The sequence below is a fragment of the Eremothecium gossypii genome, chromosome VI (genome assembly GCF_000091025.4).
Source record: "Eremothecium gossypii ATCC 10895 chromosome VI, complete sequence".
NCBI lineage: Eukaryota > Fungi > Ascomycota > Saccharomycetes > Saccharomycetales > Saccharomycetaceae > Eremothecium > Eremothecium gossypii.
The window spans coordinates 1,197,769-1,214,630 of record NC_005787.5 but is presented as its reverse complement, the minus strand read 5'-3'; the positions used below and the strand labels follow the sequence as shown (position 1 = coordinate 1,214,630).

The 16,862-nt window shown below is 57.0% G+C and overlaps 11 protein-coding genes and 2 non-coding genes across 13 annotated transcripts; 9 read left to right on the top strand and 4 right to left on the bottom strand.

Moving 5' to 3' along the window:
• Window positions 1-473: 473 nt before the first annotated feature.
• Window positions 474-1,109, top strand: OPI3 (bifunctional phosphatidyl-N-methylethanolamine N-methyltransferase/phosphatidyl-N-dimethylethanolamine N-methyltransferase; the record flags this gene model as incomplete). The annotated part of the gene is made up of 1 exon (NM_211333.1): window positions 474-1,109. One exon carries the CDS (start codon window positions 474-476, stop codon window positions 1,107-1,109), a length of 636 nt encoding a protein of 211 aa, NP_985978.1.
• Window positions 1,110-1,244: 135 nt separating this feature from the next.
• Window positions 1,245-1,316, bottom strand: AGOS_t0161. The gene has a single exon. It is a non-coding gene; the product is annotated as a tRNA-Thr (tRNA).
• Window positions 1,317-1,342: 26 nt separating this feature from the next.
• Window positions 1,343-1,414, bottom strand: AGOS_t0160. The gene has a single exon. It is a non-coding gene; the product is annotated as a tRNA-Thr (tRNA).
• Window positions 1,415-2,222: 808 nt separating this feature from the next.
• Window positions 2,223-4,097, top strand: AGOS_AFR430C (glycoside hydrolase family 125 protein; the record flags this gene model as incomplete). Its single annotated transcript, NM_211332.2, has 1 exon — window positions 2,223-4,097. One exon carries the CDS (start codon window positions 2,223-2,225, stop codon window positions 4,095-4,097), a length of 1,875 nt encoding a protein of 624 aa, NP_985977.2.
• A 179-nt stretch (window positions 4,098-4,276) lies between these two features.
• EMC3 (ER membrane complex subunit EMC3) lies at window positions 4,277-5,053 on the top strand (the record flags this gene model as incomplete). Its single annotated transcript, NM_211331.1, has 1 exon — window positions 4,277-5,053. The coding sequence occupies one exon, from the start codon at window positions 4,277-4,279 to the stop codon at window positions 5,051-5,053; it is 777 nt and encodes a 258-aa protein (NP_985976.1).
• Window positions 5,054-5,275: 222 nt separating this feature from the next.
• NPA3 (GTPase NPA3) lies at window positions 5,276-6,427 on the top strand (the record flags this gene model as incomplete). Its single annotated transcript, NM_211330.2, has 1 exon — window positions 5,276-6,427. The coding sequence occupies one exon, from the start codon at window positions 5,276-5,278 to the stop codon at window positions 6,425-6,427; it is 1,152 nt and encodes a 383-aa protein (NP_985975.2).
• Window positions 6,428-6,491: 64 nt separating this feature from the next.
• Window positions 6,492-7,382, bottom strand: ADD66 (Add66p; the record flags this gene model as incomplete). Its single annotated transcript, NM_211329.1, has 1 exon — window positions 6,492-7,382. The coding sequence occupies one exon, from the start codon at window positions 7,380-7,382 to the stop codon at window positions 6,492-6,494; it is 891 nt and encodes a 296-aa protein (NP_985974.1).
• A 309-nt stretch (window positions 7,383-7,691) lies between these two features.
• On the top strand, window positions 7,692-8,660 carry LIA1 (deoxyhypusine monooxygenase; the record flags this gene model as incomplete). The annotated part of the gene is made up of 1 exon (NM_211328.2): window positions 7,692-8,660. The coding sequence occupies one exon, from the start codon at window positions 7,692-7,694 to the stop codon at window positions 8,658-8,660; it is 969 nt and encodes a 322-aa protein (NP_985973.2).
• A 66-nt stretch (window positions 8,661-8,726) lies between these two features.
• HAM1 (nucleoside triphosphate pyrophosphohydrolase HAM1) lies at window positions 8,727-9,323 on the top strand (the record flags this gene model as incomplete). Its single annotated transcript, NM_211327.1, has 1 exon — window positions 8,727-9,323. One exon carries the CDS (start codon window positions 8,727-8,729, stop codon window positions 9,321-9,323), a length of 597 nt encoding a protein of 198 aa, NP_985972.1.
• A 214-nt stretch (window positions 9,324-9,537) lies between these two features.
• On the top strand, window positions 9,538-12,693 carry LOS1 (Ran GTPase-binding protein LOS1; the record flags this gene model as incomplete). The annotated part of the gene is made up of 1 exon (NM_211326.2): window positions 9,538-12,693. The coding sequence occupies one exon, from the start codon at window positions 9,538-9,540 to the stop codon at window positions 12,691-12,693; it is 3,156 nt and encodes a 1,051-aa protein (NP_985971.2).
• A 489-nt stretch (window positions 12,694-13,182) lies between these two features.
• EAP1 (Eap1p) lies at window positions 13,183-15,099 on the top strand (the record flags this gene model as incomplete). The annotated part of the gene is made up of 1 exon (NM_211325.2): window positions 13,183-15,099. One exon carries the CDS (start codon window positions 13,183-13,185, stop codon window positions 15,097-15,099), a length of 1,917 nt encoding a protein of 638 aa, NP_985970.2.
• Window positions 15,100-15,229: 130 nt separating this feature from the next.
• On the bottom strand, window positions 15,230-16,279 carry RFC2 (replication factor C subunit 2; the record flags this gene model as incomplete). Its single annotated transcript, NM_211324.2, has 1 exon — window positions 15,230-16,279. One exon carries the CDS (start codon window positions 16,277-16,279, stop codon window positions 15,230-15,232), a length of 1,050 nt encoding a protein of 349 aa, NP_985969.2.
• Window positions 16,280-16,421: 142 nt separating this feature from the next.
• On the top strand, window positions 16,422-16,856 carry YAE1 (Yae1p; the record flags this gene model as incomplete). The annotated part of the gene is made up of 1 exon (NM_211323.2): window positions 16,422-16,856. One exon carries the CDS (start codon window positions 16,422-16,424, stop codon window positions 16,854-16,856), a length of 435 nt encoding a protein of 144 aa, NP_985968.2.
• Between the last annotated feature and the right edge of the window lie 6 nt (window positions 16,857-16,862).

Genomic DNA, 16,862 nt, shown 5'->3' with positions numbered 1-16,862 from the left:
AACGCTCGCAGTTGCTATCCTGATCTGTGGCCAAAACACAGATCTACCATGCCTGTGGTAGGTGAACTTTGCAGCTGCATCCTTTTATACCGCCTGCAACTCCGAACGCCTCGAGCAAGCTTTTCGCTGCATAATATGCAGGATATCTCTCCGATTCCGATTATGTAAATTTCCAGATTGGGCATTGCGAACAGCTACATGTACAGCCAAAAATCACCTGGCTGCCAGTGAAACGAGGTTCAGGGCCAGTCCCGTAGTAGTCCTGTCGACGCTGAGTCAGGACACGTATCGCGACCAACTGCGCGGCAGCAGCGATTGCAAAGCTCGTCACGTGAGTGGCGAGATGACCAAGCACATGGACAATTTTTCGGGAAACATCGTACCCTTGACATAGAAATTACGGGCTTTAAAAGTAAAAAACGTCGTAGTCAGAGCACTTTCCCCGCAACGTCACCAACGATCAGTTAATCGCGATGGGTATCAAGGATCTCAAGCTCAATGACATGCTGCTGGACGCAGTCGCGGACATCAATGGCGACGATCGCGACTTCCGCATGGCGGTGTTCTTCATTGTGTTCAACCCGTTGTTCTGGAACATCGTGGCGCAGGTCGAGTACAAGACGCACTTCTTGACGCGGCTGGCCGGCGGCGCGCGGCGCGGGTGCTACGCGCTGGCGTTTGTGATCTTCTCGCTCGGGCTGGTACGCGACTACTACTTCAGTCGCGCGCTGAAAAACCAGGTCACCACGGCGTGGCTCGACCAGGACGCAGTGCGCTACGCGGGCGCGGGGCTGTTCGTGTTCGGGCAGGTGCTGGTCCTGTCGTCCATGTGGCGGCTGGGCGTGACGGGCACGTACCTGGGCGACTACTTCGGGATCTTGATGGAGGACCGCGTGACGTCGTTCCCCTTCAATGTCTCCGACAACCCCATGTACCAGGGCTCCACGCTGACGTTTCTCGGGACGTCGCTGTACTACGGAAAGGCCGCCGGCGTGTTTGCCGCGCTGCTGGTCAACCTGATGTATACCATGGCCCTGAAGCTGGAGGAACCGTTCACGGCCATGATTTACGCCAAGCGCGACGAGGAGCGCGCCCAGAAGGCCAAATAGAGGCCGCAGGCTAGCTAGGTGTGCGGTGGCACCGCACACAGTACATACTCTAAAATATTGATTCACGTGCCCCTCCACGCGTCGCGGTCCCGCGCTTGGGTATGCGCGGCAGTGCGCAGGCAGGGCAAAAATAAATGCCTCCAGTGGGATTTGAACCCACGGTCTCCGCATTACGAGTGCGATGCCTTACCACTTGGCCATAGAGGCGTTGAGTTGAGAAAGACCGAAGTCGATGCCTCCAGTGGGATTTGAACCCACGATCTCCGCATTACGAGTGCGATGCCTTACCACTTGGCCATAGAGGCTTGTTCTTTCTTGCTTACCAGCTGATTACGTGGGAAGATAATCAATACTGCCGGTGCCCGTGTGCACCCGTACACAACGACTGCAGATCCCATCGGCTCGCCTGTCTGCAGCCAGGACCCTGCCCCGGGGCGCTGCGCGGACCGATGCGCGCAGTGCTGCCGTACGCGAGCTGCGGCCACCCGGCCTCCTGTCCGCGCATCGTGAACGGACTTTCGTATTTCAGAACTGGAAGTCAAATCCGAATGCAAAGCCCTAAATCGGCCGCATGCCGCGTGCAGAAAACGTCGCCGGCTGTCGCCCCCGACCCGCGAGGCCGCCGCTGCGGCCCAACCGGCCTGCGCGCCCACACACGTCTGTGGCGCGCCATCACGTGACAGGTGTAGCTCTCCCCACAACCCGCCGCGGCCCTGCACTCGTCTGCCAGCCTCCTGCGTGGCGCGCGTGTGCGCTCTCTCTCGCGTGCTGCTGGCTACCCGAATTGTAATCCCTATTACGTAATTTCCGTGGGACGGGTTTTGAGGGATCCATTGCGATCACTATACTGTACGTAGACGGCCTGGTTTGGCGGGCGCTCCCAGAAAGGCGAGCTGCAAACTCCAGCTTACCATACACGCTGACGCCCCAGAAATGTGCAGTGCTCTTGCTGATTAGGTACTGGAGCTACGGATTTGCACCGGCAGAGCTATACCGTTACGAGAACACACCTCGGCGTTGTGGCTGTATCTTATTTTCTCTCTCCAACACACTTTGAGGCAGTAGCGCGTGTTGCTGACTACTGAGGCCACCGGCGGTACGACAAAGACGTCAATGAAAACTAGACTCTCTGCAATACCTGGTACACCCAGGAGGAGGCAAAAGATGTTTCTAGCTGGATTAGTTGTTTGGCTAGTTTATATGCTGCTACCCTGGCACCGGCTGGAGGACGATGGCGTTGCCGCCTACGAGACGGAGCGGGCCATAGAGGAGGAGCTGGCGCGGGCGTTCGCCAGCGTACCGACGACCCAGAAGTCGGTGGACGAGTGCCCAAACTACGGGCTGTACGCGAAGGTGCCACACTACAGAAATGGCGCGCCGAAGACGCCGCTCAACCTTCCATACCAACGGCCGCCCAAGCGCTGCCGGACGTTTACGTCGGCGAGCGTGGACAAGTTTATCCGGGAGTTTGTGGCGCTCTTGAAGGACCCGGACCTCGCGATCCTGTTTGAGAACACGTTCCCCAACACGTTGGATACGACCATCTTGTGGCATGTGACCAGCGAGGAAAGCCGCGAGCTAGAGCAGGCCAGCGAGGAAATCGCGGGCATGCCGGGGCGCGGCCACCGACGGCTAGCCAGACAGAAAAAGGCGCAGCCGGAGACCTTCATCGTGACGGGGGATATCCACGCAGAGTGGCTCCGGGACTCGGCCTGGCAGCTTTCTGTGTACCAGCGGTTCATCAAGTCTGACCCGGCCTTGCGCGAGCTCATTAAGGGCGCGATCAACACACAAGCGGAGTATGTGAAAGGCAACCCCTACTGCAATGCATTCCACCCGCCGCCACACAGCGGGGTCGAGCGCGGCCGCAGCTCCATCGACGACGTGCTCCCGCTGCCAAACTGGGAACAAGTGTTCGAGTGCAAGTACGAGATCGACTCGCTCGCCTCGTTCTTGACCCTTTCGCGCCAGTACCACGAGAACGCGCCCGACGACAGCAGATTCGACTTCATCACGGAGGACTGGCTAGCGGCCGTGAAGGAGATCATGAAGCTCGTCAAGGCGCAGTCGATGTCGACCTTCACGGACACCGGCCACGTGCAGCCGGTGACCTACAAATTCCAGCGGAGCACCAAGATCGCCTCCGAGACTTTGCCCTTGGCTGGTACAGGGAATCCAGTCAACCACAATACCGGCCTCGTGCGGTCCGCGTTCCGGCCGAGCGACGACGCCACCATCTTCCAGTTCTTCGTCCCCGGCAACGCCTACATCGCCGTCGAGTTGGAACACCTCACCGCCATCCTCCAGAGCTACTTGGGCGACGACGCCGCGGCCGCCCCGGCCCGCAAGATGCGCAGCCCGTTCTCCACCGACATCCTGGGCTTGCTCGAGGAGGCGCGCCAGCTCTCGGCGCGTATCAGAGACGGCATCATGGAGCACGCCGTGCTCGAGCACCCCAAGTTCGGCCGGGTCTTCGCCTACGAGGTCGACGGCTACGGCAGTCACTTGTTCATGGACGACGCCAACATCCCCTCGCTTCTCTCACTCCCGGACCTCGGCTTCGTCTCCAAGGACGACGCCGTCTACCGCAACACGCGCAAGATGATCCTATCCACCGAGGGCAACCCGTACTACCTCAACGGGGAGCATTTCCAGGGCATCGGCGGCCCGCACATCGGCCTCCACAACGCCTGGCCGATGAGCTTGCTAGTCCGCATCCGTACCTCGGACGACGATGAGGAGATCATGCACTGTCTAGACATGGTCATGAAGAACACCGGCGGCCTTGGCCTCATCCACGAGTCCGTGAGAGCGTTCCACCCCGACGGCCTTGAGTACACCCGTTCCTGGTTCGCCTGGGCCAACTCGGAGTTCGCCAAGACCATCCTAGACCTTGCAGAGCGTAAGCCCCACCTCATATTCAACCAGGAGGACGCTGCTACGAAGTTTCGCTTGGAGACGTTTCTCTCGCAGAGCGCATCTGTATAGTTTTGAGATTTAGTATGTGCCCCGCTCCATTACGAGCACCTGGCAAGAATCGTTATATACGTGATATAAAGAAATTACCACCTTGATCGCACTGCGGTGCGCAAGCTGAAGCAGCGGGTGAGAGTCACTATAGCATTAACGCGAGGTGGCACGTATCACGTCCGGGCCGTCGAACAAAAATGTCATTGGGAGCGTGCGCAGCGGGCGCAGATCTTACACTCGACTCGAGACTGAAGTTGTGGGTGCTGCTGCCCATATCCGTGGTGATGATTCTGGTGGGCGTCGTCCGGCGATACCTCATGATCCTGCTCACATCGAAGGTGAAGAGCGTGCCGCGGGCCACGGTCACCGAGAACCAGTACATCAGCAAGGCCATTGCCATGCTGACGAACGGGAGCAGCCTGCACGAAGAGGCCTTCCGGATGCGACAGGAATACCTGGCAGGCGTGCTGTCCGAGGGCAAGTACCTCGCGCTCAAGGGCAAGGCAGCGGAGCCACAGAACGTGCTGGCAGACCCGAACATGACGGAGGCGCTGATGGGCATGGCCAAAGGCAACCTGGCGGGGTACATTCCGCAGACGGTGATCATGTGGTGGGTGAACTACTTCTTCGCGGGGTTCGTGCTGATGAAGCTGCCCTTTCCGCTGACCATGCGGTTTAAGGAGATGCTGCAGAGCGGCGTTATGACAGCCGACCTGGACGCGCGGTGGGTCAGCAGCATCTCGTGGTACTTCATCTCGATGTTCGGCCTCGACCCCGTGTACAACCTGTTGTTCGGCGACGAGGCCGCGTCGCAGAGCATGATGCAGCAGCAGATGTTTGTGGGCGGTGCGGTGCCGGGGGGGCCGACTCCAGAGGCTCTCATGAAGAATTACGCTAACGATTTGACCATTGCCCAGCACGAGTCGTGTTTTGACGGGATCGAAGACAGGGTTCTGCAGATGTATGCGGCTTAGGCAGACATGCGCCGGCATCTGCCGCCACGGGGCCGCCCGTGCCGTGGATTACCGCGCTCTGTAGTTGCTCTCTGACGAAGCAATCAGTACGTATCTTTCTGACGACGATAATTTCTTGCATTAAAAAACTCGCGATGAGCGCTGGCTTACAAACGCACTGCACTGAAGCTGCGCTGCTGGTGATTAGAGCGGTATTAAGACATAGTTAGCGAACCTAGAGCTATGAAGACTATCCTGTGTATCGGCATGGCCGGCTCCGGCAAAACCACCTTTATGCAGAGGCTGAATTCCCACCTGCATGCGTCGAAAGAACCGCCGTATGTGATAAACCTGGACCCGGCCGTTCTGAAGGTGCCATACGGAGCCAACATCGACATCAGAGACTCGATAAAGTATAAGAAGGTGATGAGCAACTACAACCTGGGGCCGAACGGGGCGATCGTGACCAGTTTGAACCTTTTCAGCACGAAAATCGACCAGGTGATCGGCCTCGTTGAGAAGAAGCAGGACAAGTACCAACATTGCATAGTGGACACGCCTGGCCAGATAGAGTGTTTTGTGTGGAGTGCATCGGGCTCCATCATCACGGAGTCGTTTGCCTCCACGTTCCCCACAGTTATCGCGTACATCGTAGACACGCCCAGAAACACATCGCCGACGACGTTTATGAGCAACATGCTGTACGCGTGCTCCATCCTGTACAAGACGAAGCTGCCCATGGTCGTGGTGTTCAACAAGACCGATGTGCAAGACGCTTCGTTTGCCAAGGAGTGGATGACGGACTTCGAAGCGTTCCAGGAGGCCCTGCGCGCAGACCAGGAGCTGAACGGCGAGGCCGGGCTCGGCTCTGGCTATATGGGGTCGCTCATCAACTCCATGTCGCTGGTGCTCGAGGAGTTCTACTCGCAGCTGGACATGGTCGGCGTCTCCAGCTTCACGGGCGAGGGCGTGTCCGACTTCCTGCGCGCGGTCGACAAGAAGGCGGAGGAGTACGAGACGGACTACAAGGCCGAGTATCAGAGACTGCAGGCCGAGAAGGCCCAGAAGGAGGAGGCCCGGAAGGAGAAGTCGTTGGAAAAGCTAATGAAGGATCTCGGCGTGCAGGATGCAACTAAGAAGCCCGCCGACACCGACGACGGTGTGGATGTGGTGAGTGACATCGAGGAAGGGGAGCACGACGGCATCGTGCCCCGCGACGAGGACGAGGACGTAGAGCGCGAGTACACGTTTGCCGGCGACCAGCGGCTCTCCGGCGAGGTCAACGAAGACACCACACCGGACCTGCAGCAGAAGTACGAGGATGCCATGGCGCGGACCGCCCGGTCTGCCAGCAGCCAGACCGCAGAGAACATCGCCCGCTACATCAGGCAGTAGCGCTGCCCCACTGACACTAGCCACAGTAAAACTTGGACATATGCAGGCGCCAACGCCGAGGTATTTAAATATATAGGCCCTCATCGTATCCATCTGGAATCCTTCTTGACCCGTACACGCCCTTCCACGAGATTGGCGTGCGCAGCGTCTCCAGGCGGGGGAAGACCTCCACAAACGTCGGCAGCTCCGTGCACAGCAGCAGCGCATCCTCGTTGTTGTCTCCCTCGTGGATGAATATGCTTACATATGACAGCTCCGCGAAATCCGCAGATCTTGCCAGCGGCGAGTGCAGCAGGTGGTAGCTGAACTTGAAGATGAACTGCTCCGTCGAGATGCCCCGCTGGAAGCTCCCCTGCCTGAAGCTGAACAGCGTGCTGTTGACTGACAGGTCGTTCTGCTCGTCCAGCTGCAGCCCCTCCGCGAACTCCTTGGCAACGTCGCTGATCGACGTCACATTGCATGTGGCAACCGAGAACCGCGACTCCATCGTCTCCGTGTGCACCGGCACCTCGGTCTCGAACTCCCCCACCGAGTCCAACACCACCACGCGCTGCGGCGCCAGCTCCTCCAGCAGCGGCAGCAGCACCTCCTTGCAGAACTCGTTCTCGTACCCCTGGACCACCGGCGACCGCTGCTGCACCAAGTACAGCTGCCGCTGCTCGCAGTAGAACAGCTCCAGCGGCGTCGTCACGCGTTTCCCCGGCGCGTCGCGGTACAGCAGGCTCTCCTGGCCCTCCACGTAGTCCAGAGGGCCCACGAACGGATGTAGCCACTGCCCGTCCAGCTCCCGCACGAAGCGGAACTCACCCGGCGTCGAGTGCAGCAGCACGTCGGCGCACAGCTGCGGCACGTTGCCCGCAGACACCAGCGGTAGCACTAGCGTGGCCATGCTTTCCTGTCTCCCGTGTGGCCACCAGCTGTCACGGGAGCGTTCCGCGCCCGTTAAATGGGACATCGCCGCGGGCAGCGGCGCCGCAGGCTACCTTTATACAAGAATGACTACGGACTCGACCGCGCTCGCCGCTGGCCCCATACAGCGCGCCGCCAGCACCAGCGGCGGCTCCCGCGGCACGCAGGCCACTCGCCAGCGCGCGCATGCTGCTCGCGGCGGCAGCGCTCGAGCGCGCAGAATTGCTTTTCGTTTTTTTTTCAACATCGCACCTCGATGAGCTGCCCCGTCCTTACAAAGCACCAACGTTCGTGCCCCCGGCCAGGCCCACAGCTGCTGCAAGCGATCACGAGCCCCGAGAGCACTACTGGCGCGATGTCTACCGAGTTCGAGAAGAAAATGGAGGAGCACATCGACTCCTGCTCACTGGAGCAACTCCGCGACATCCTGGTGAACAAAAACGGCGACGCCAAGCTCACCAACCGGTTCCGCGCACTGTTCAACCTCAAGTGCGTGGCCGAGGAGTTCGCGCAGCGCCCCGAGGAGGCGCAGCGCGCGGTCGAGTACATCTGCGAGGCGTTCGCGGACAGCAGCGAGCTGCTGAAGCACGAGGTCGCGTACGTGCTGGGCCAGACCGGCAACCTCGCGTGCGCGGCGACGCTGCGCGAGGTGATGCTGGACCACGCGCAGCAGTGCATGGTGCGCCACGAGGCGTCCGAGGCGCTGGGCGCGCTGGGCGACGCCGCGTCGCTCGGCGCACTCGAGCGCTCGCGCCGCGAGGACCCCTCTGAGGAGGTGCGCCAGACGTCCGAGCTTGCCATCGAACGCATCCGCTGGCAGGCGTCCGGCGCCGCCGCGACCGAGCAACTGCAGCAGTCGCTGTACTCGTCCGTGGACCCCGCGCCGCCACTCTCGCTCGAGAAGGACTACGATGTGCCGCAGCTGCAGGCGCTGCTCAACGACCAGCGCGCGCCGCTCTTCGAGCGCTACCGCGCAATGTTCCGCCTGCGCGACATCGGCTCCGACGAGGCCTGCTACGCGCTCGCGTCCGGCTTCGACGACCCCTCCGCGCTCTTCAAGCACGAGATCGCCTACGTCTTCGGCCAGATCGGCAACCCCTGCGTCGTCCCGCACCTGCAGGAGGTGCTCAAGCGCGAGCACGAGGCGCCCATGGTGCGCCACGAGGCCGCCGAGGCCCTCGGCTCCATCGCCACCGACGACGTCCTGCCCGTGCTCAAGCGCCACCTCCAGGACAAGGACGAGGTCGTGCGCGAGTCCGCGGCCATCGCCCTCGATATGTACGACTACGAGAACAGCAACGAGCTCGAGTACGCCCCGGCGTAGGCGCGCTTGCCTGCCTTGTATCATATTTAACGTCACAATCTGCCGTGCCCCGCACCCCCGCCCCCCATGCCAAACCTCGTCTTCGTCACCGGCAACGCCAACAAGCTCCGCGAGGTCCGCCAGCTGCTCGGCGGCGCCGCGCTTCCCTACCCGCTCGTCAACGAGCCCCTCGACCTCGACGAGGTCCAGGCCGCATCGCTCGACGCCATCGCGCTGCACAAGTGTCGCAGCGCCGCCGCGCGCCTGCCGCCCGGCACCCCCGTCTTCGTCGAGGATACCGCGCTTTGCTTCGACGCCCTCGGCGGCCTGCCGGGGGCCTACATTAAGTGGTACGTCCAGGCGATGCCTTTGTGCGACATCGCCTCCATGCTCGACGCCTTCCCGGCGAAGACCGCGCGCGCCGTCACCACCGTCGCCTACTGCGACGCCGCAGGCGCCTTCCACACCTTCTCCGGCACCACCACCGGCCGCATCGTGCCGCCGCGCGGGCCCACCGATTTCGGCTGGGACGCCATCTTCGAGCCCGCCGGCGAAGACAAGACCTACGCAGAGATGGACAAAGACAAGAAAAACGCCATCTCGCACCGGGGCAAGGCCTTTGCGGCCTTCCGCGAGCACCTATGTAGCCCATCGCAGCGGCCGCCGCCGCCAGCGACCGCCTAGCTATCTACGTACTAAACGACGGTGAAAATTTTTTGGTTCTGCAGTGGAAAGCTTAGCATGGCATCACGGTGGACCGTTAGGATCTTGAAAAAGCTATTACACACATTTCACAAAGAGCAGTAGCAAGAGGCTAGCGCGACACTGAGTGCAGCGGATTCGAGAAGGATTGCGCACTAGATCAGCGGGAGGCGCGGACGATAAGAACACGCAAGAGATGTCGCAGCAGCTGCAGCAGGCGGTAGAGATAGCGTACTCGTCCACGGCGGAGCCGGCGCTGAAGAAACAGGCGCTGGAGTACGTGCAGAACGTGAAGGCGGGGGCCGGGGCGGCGGAGGTGTTCGTGGGGTACCTGGGGGACGCGGGGACGAGCGATGTGGGGCGGTTCGTGGCGCTTCAGGCGCTGAGCGAGCTGGCGGGGGAGGGCGGGCCCGCGCGCCTGGCGTTTCTGAAGGACAGCGCGATGCGCGCGCTGCGAGGAGAGACGGGCGGGGTGTGGGGCGCGCCGGAGTACGTGCGGAATAAGACGGCGGAGTGGGTGTCGCGGCTGTTTTACGCGATGTACGGGGAGGTGAACGGGAACATGTGGAACAGCTTTTTCGAGGACGTGGCGCAGGCGACGGGGGTGGCAGGCCTGCGCGGCTCTGCAGCGGTGGAGTACAACGCGGCGGGACTGGATGCGTTTCTGCGCGTGTGCGCGGCGATCAACTCCGAGATCGGGGACCAGACGTTTGTGCGCTCAAAGGACGCGCAGGTGAAGAACAACAGCCTGAAGGATGCGATGCGGGTGCAGGATGTCGCGACGCTGACAAGCATATGGCGGCACGCGCTCGAGGCGATGCGGCAGGACGTGCAGAGGCAGGACGTGGCCGTTTTGGTGTTGCAGTGCATTGGCTCTTTTATTTCATGGATAGATATTAATTTGATCGTTAATTCCGAGTACATATCCACCATATATGCATACCTTAACTATCCGAAGACGAGGATAGCATGTGCGCAGTGCTTGTGTGAGATACTTTCCAAGAAGATGAAGCCGGGGGACAAACTGCAGCTTTTGGGGATGCTCAGCCTGACGGACAAGGTGCTGCAGCTGGGCGATGTCGAAGTGGAGGTGCATGAGCAGCTGGCAAAGCTGACGAGCTCGGTGGGGCTCGAGCTCTCTGTGATTCTGGAGCAGTGCCACGACGACTCCTCGTCCGCGGGCTCGTGCTCCATCGCGAATTCTGCGGACCACCAGATCATCCACCAGGTGGCACCGCTCGTGCTGAAGTTCATGAACCACGAGTACGACTCCGTGACACAACAGACGTTCCCGTTCATCTCGCACTATTTGACCTTTCTGAAGCGGCTTTTCGCGCTGGGCGGCAAACCGGGCAGCGCGGTCGCGCTCAACTCCAAGAAGCTGCCGCTGGACGACGACCATCGGCAGTTCTTGACCAGCCTGATAATTGTGTGCATGAACAAGATGAAGTTTGACGAAACTTGCAGCTACGACGACGAAGACGAGGTCGAGGAGTTTGTCGAGACCGTGCGCTCGAAGCTGAAGGTCTTCCAGGATAACATTGCTGTCATCAACCCGGCCATATACATGGAAAACATCTCCAAGCACATCAAGTCCTTGCTCCTGGGAAACAGCTGGAGAGACCTGGAGCTAGCCATCTACCAGATGCACAACTTCGCAGAGTCCATCAGGAACAACCTCTTTGGGCTCAATAAATCTGCGATCTCGCAGTCGCAGCCCGCACAACTGATGACGACCTTCATGCAAGACATCTTGGACAATTCCGCCATATTCCAGTCTTCCAACCCGCTAATCCAAATATCCTTCTTCGAATTAATAGTGCGGCATTACAACTTCATCAGCCATACAGGTAAGAATGACATCAGCATACTCAGCATATTCTGTACGCCTTTCAGTATGTTCAACGACAGCGAAAAAGTGAGGCTGCGGTCGTGGTACCTCTTCTCGCGATTAATCAAGGTCACCAAACCGAGACTCGATGACGAGTCGCTGTCGCAGCTGCTGTCCAAACTGGCGCCACTGCTTGCTGTGAAGTTGCTACCGAACGTGGCTAACGATTCCGAGATTGACACAACCTTCGATAACCAGCTCTATATCTTCGAGGGCGTGGGGATACTGATCGGCGCAAAAGCTAAGGAGGAGTATAGTATTCTGGACGGCGTCCTAAGTCCGTTGTTTGCAGATCTAGAATCATGCATAGCTGCTCCCGTTAAGTCACCTGAGATTGTCGTGCAAGCTCATCACATCTTGATGGCGATCGGGACGATCGCGCGCGGCGTCCACGCAGGACTCGTCCCGGAAAACCAGCTCAACAATCCGCAGGTGAATGCTGCGCTGGTGCACAAGTCTCTCATCGAGAAATTCTCGAATATTGCAGAGGTCATCCTGGTTACATTCTCCTATTTCAACAAGTACGAAACGATCAGAGATGCGACGCGCTTCTCGTTCGCCCGTCTGACACCCATTCTGAAAAACGATATAATACCATTTTCCAGCAGGCTCATTTCGATCTTTTTGGAATCAGACCTGAAAACTATAGAGATGAACGACTTCTTGGGGTTCCTGGGCCAGATGGTCCACACCTTCCACGCGGACGACAACTGCTACCAGTTATTTAACAACCTGTTCACGCCCGTCATCAAAAAGGTCTTTGACCTAGTCGCCCAAGTGGAACAGGAAGGATCCCTTGCCTCTGGGGCTAACACTGCTCCCGCCGTCAGTAAGGTTGCAAACGGCAAAAATGTGGTGATTACGGACTCCTTCAGAGACAAGGTCCAGTTGAAGAAGGCCTACTACAGCTTTCTACAGTCGTTTGTCTCTAATAATGTGACGTCCTTGCTATTGACTACTGCTAACAGGAACATTCTTCCGCTTATCCTGTCCGATCTGTTGTCCTACACGCCCGCGGAGATTCACGAGACATCCTCCATGAAGCTGTCGCTCAACGTCCTGATCAACTTTGTCAAATTCTTCGGCACCGGCCGCTGCGCTGACTTCAAGGACCGCAACGCGAACACATTTGAGCCGCTGGAGGGCCTCAGTGAGTTCTTCATCACGAAGGTGGTCCCGCTTGTCTTCGAGATCCCCTTTAAGCCAGAGTACGAGTTCAACATCGACGACGGCAGCTGTCTGGTTCTCGCCGCAGACCTCTCGCGCCTGCTCAAGGCCCTCTACGACGTCAACGGCGACCCGGCCAACAACGCCTCTCTCAAGTACCTCACCGAGGCCTACTTTCCGCAAGTACAGTTCCCGCAAGAGCTCTCCATGGAGTTCATCCAGACCCTGGCTACCGCCGACGAGAAAGCCTTTGAAAAGTACTTCGTAAGCTTCATAAAGCGAATGCGCTCATGATCCTGCGCCGCTGCTGACTCGACCCTCCATCGCCGAGCTTCCACTCATCACGGCCATGCATTGTCCCTGTCGTAGCCTCTGCGGGCCACACGTCCCTGCAGCAACTTGTGAATACAGTCATTGTGCGCAATTCACCGTCCGCAGACAATATGACCAGATACCGGCAGTATAAGATGTAATTATATATTCAGTAAGGCATACTGTTAACTAACTACTTTGGCTGTTGCTGAATTAGACATCACATGACATAGATATCGCTGTTTTGTAGGAAGCAAAATAAAGGTGGCAAATTTTCTCTGATCTCATCTTGACTCTCAATAAAGCCGCAGGTTAGGCTATATAAAATCGATCAAGGTATTGGTTTTGCTGATCTATTAGTGGTTGGCGACAATCCCGGGGCGTTCAAGAGGCCACAAATTCAGAGTGGGTTTGCTTCGAATCTGTAGCAAGTCGCTAACACGATAAAACGGACGTTGGTTTCGAGAACAAATGTCAACAGAGGTAGATGTACACGGAGACAGCAGGGGGGCGGAAGTCCTCGAGGACGAGGTGGAGAACGCCGCGGAGCAGAGCCAGGCGGTGGAAGAGGGGCAGAAAGACGAGCTAGAGAAGTTTATCCAGAATATCAAGCTGAAACAGACGGGAGCGAAGGCCGTGGATTCACCTGCGGGCCAAATCCCGGCGGTTGGTGGCGCACTGAGCAGCGCAGGGCCGCTGACAGCGGCGCCAGCGGTTTTCACGGTGGACTACAAGCCGCAGTCGACGTGTAAGCAGCACGTGTACTCTGTCAACGAATTGCTCAAGTTGCAGAATAAGGGGACGCCCTTGGCGGCGGATATTCTCGCCTCGTTACCCAAGAAAAGCTTCTGGAGGCTTACTGGACGCGGGCACCATGAGGGACGCAATAGCCATGGAGGCAACAACAAAGAAGGGGCACCACATGATAAAAAAAGCTCGAGACATCGGAACTCCCGTAATGGTGCTAGGAGGAACAACCAGCACAATAACGTAAGAAACAACACTCACGATCTGTCCAAGGAGGTCAGCCGCGATGAGCTGCTGGCAATGGAGGAGGAGCTGCAGCCCACGGGGAACTCGATGGCAGACTTTGAGAAGTGGCGTGCGCAGGTAAAGGTACTGGAGCGTAAAAAGAAGGGCCTTTTGCCGATTGAGAATAAACCCGAGGATAAGACAAAACCATCTAGTTCGCTTTCCGAATTTTTCAACTTCAAGAGGGAAGGCGTACCGGCAGCTCCGTTGGAAGAGCTCGAGCCGTCTGAGTCCAGGTTTGCGACACCAAAGGGGTCATCTTCCAGATTCTCTTCATTTTTCAGCAACGCGTCAATGTCATCCAATAACGGCGCACAGGAAGCCAATAAGGCAGTTCCAGCCGCTCCAGCGCCGGAAGCTACTCAGCAGACGGGGGGATTTAGGCTAATGTCACTGTTCAATAAAGAGGAGAAGTCTCCAGGTTCTTCATCGCAACCACCAGCGACCCCTGCCACAGGAACGCCGACTACCCAGGAGGCAGGCACATCCCAACAGCCTTTCGTTATCCATTCAAACAAGCTTACTGATCAGTCCAACCAATTTCTACAGAGTCTCATGACTAAAGGCAAGTCGACCACCATTCGCCAAGAGCCTACTGGTCAATCCGGATCTCCGCACTCAAATCCTCAACAACAATATTTAGAGAAAATGTCTACTTCTGGGAAGCAGCAGGCCAATGCTCCCCCAGGATTATCGAAAAACTCAAACTCACCTCCTACAGTAACAGCGGTGCCTCCACCTGGCTTCCCAATGCATTTTGCGCACCCTCATATGATCCCTCCCATTAATAACCAAATAGCGATGCCACCTCCTGCTTTTCAGAATTTTGCGATCGCCCCACCCCCAGGTGTCTTCACAAACGCTGGCATGAATGCCGATCAAGGCCAACCATCCCTCTCGCAAATGCAGCAACCACCACACCAGCAATCTCAACAGCAGCAACAGCCCCATCCTCACTCACACGCATCTCAACAATCTCAGCCATCTCAATCATCACAGCAGATTTCTCAACAACCGCAACAGCAGGCACAACACAGGAATGTAATCCCTAGCAAGAGGCCACAACAAGGAGCACTTCCACAATTTATCAACGGCCCAGGTAATATGATGCCCATGCAACCCATGCAAGGAGGTCAGAATCAGTTTTCAAGACAGCCTCCTGCGGGATTTGCTCCATATGGTCAGAAGATAATACCACAACCTCATGGAGGGTTTCCTCCGTATGGACAGGCTATGATGCCACAGCCACCGGCTAATTTCATACCTTACGGACAAAAAATGTCTCAAACACCTATGCCAGGTTTCAACCCCTACGGCCAACCAATTGCACCACAACTGCCTCAGCAGAAGAAGTGATTATTCTCTTCCCTTTGCCATATAACTGTAAGAAGATGACATCTTGTTTATTATCAAATTAAGTCCATTTATATACAATCTTAAACCATTTCTACTATGAAAGGAATGTCAAGACGCATTGAACTTAGCCTTAGACTTGCGTGATCTTCATCGCTAAATCCAGGAGCTGTATGTGTTCGTCGGTACCATTCGAAAGCCTAGAATCCGTCTTAAAGAGCAATAAGAAAATCTTGGTCTTTTTCTCAGCATCCAACTCATTATTCTCAGCATAGTAGTCGTGGAGTTGAGATATGATGGAGGATCCGCACCATCCGCTCTTCACGACCTTATTAACGAACTTCGTAATTTCCGTCAGATCCTTCGACTCTATCTTCTCAACTAGTCCTTTTATAATGTCATCTGGCACAACGCCCGCTAGTTCCTCAACCTGTGCAATTGTTATCTTCTCTGCTGCCATGTAAGAGGTCATCTTTGCTGCAGTCTGGAGCAACGTGATCGCCTTTCTCAGGTCTCCCTCTGCTATATGGAGAACCTTCTCGAGCGCGCCCGCCTCGTAACTCAGCGCTTCCTGCTGCGCAATCTGCTCGAGCCTACCCAATGCATTCACGTTATCAAGCGGTTTGAAGCGGAACTTGGAGCACCTGGATGCCAGGGGATCGATGATGCGAGTCACATAATTGCAGATGAGGCAAAATCGCGTGACGCTCGAATACGTCTCCATGGTGCGCCGTAACGCGCTCTGCGCATCCGCAGTCATAGAGTCTGCCTCGTCGAGGATAATGATCTTGTAGGGAGGACACGGGTATTGCTCGAGATCCTCCTTCGTTGGATTGGTCACTGTCAGACGTGCAAAGTTCTTCACCTTTTCGCGAACAATGGAAATACCCCGTTCATCGGACGCGTTCAGTTCTAGGACCCTACTTTTCATTAGACTGGGCCCGAAAAGCTCCTTCGTTAGCGCAAGGATCGTTGATGTTTTCCCGGTACCTGGTGGACCATAGAAAAGCATATGCGGCAAGTTGGCGGACTCCAGAGTTCTCTTTAGCACCGTAATCGCGTGTGCTTGTGATGCGACGTCATCTAGCTTTCTTGGCCTGTATTTCTCAACCCACGGTTTGCTCTCTTCTGGCTCGTCCCTATTGCTGACCTTTTGCTTCTTGAATAATGGTTCTGCAGTCATGGCCAATGCGTGTTAAAATGCTATGGAGGCCCCAAGAGGAATATGTGACGAATTGGTGGGTGCTGTGAATGTATGTATGATTTCAATATTTTTTCTCGGAGAGTTAAATTTTACTCTAGTTAACTGCCAACTGAGGAGAGCGATGAGCTGTGAAGATGACTGGCTCAACACTTCTGATGACGAAGAGAAGCACGGCGTGTTCGGTGGAGGGTCTTTAGAGCTCCAGAAACTTGAACGCACCCATCGCAATCGCGGATACCGCGATGGAATCAGCTCGGCAAAGGAAGAGAACCTCCAAGAAGGCTTCGACATGAAGTTTCCTGAGGGATCGCGCCTTGGTTTCCAAGTTGGCGAGGTAATTGGCAAACTGCAGACACTCGATTCTTTATTCGGAGCCCAGGATTCAGAGCTACGATCTGACTATAAAGAAGCGTTGGCCCAGCTGCAGATATCACGAGTGCTGACTCATGCTAATTTCAGCGAGCAGATGGATGCCACAGAGGCTCTATCCAGTCTTCTAGCAAGGTGGGAGGGGGCACTGGTTAAATACACAAGCCGCTATATACCAAATGTGTAAGCTGTA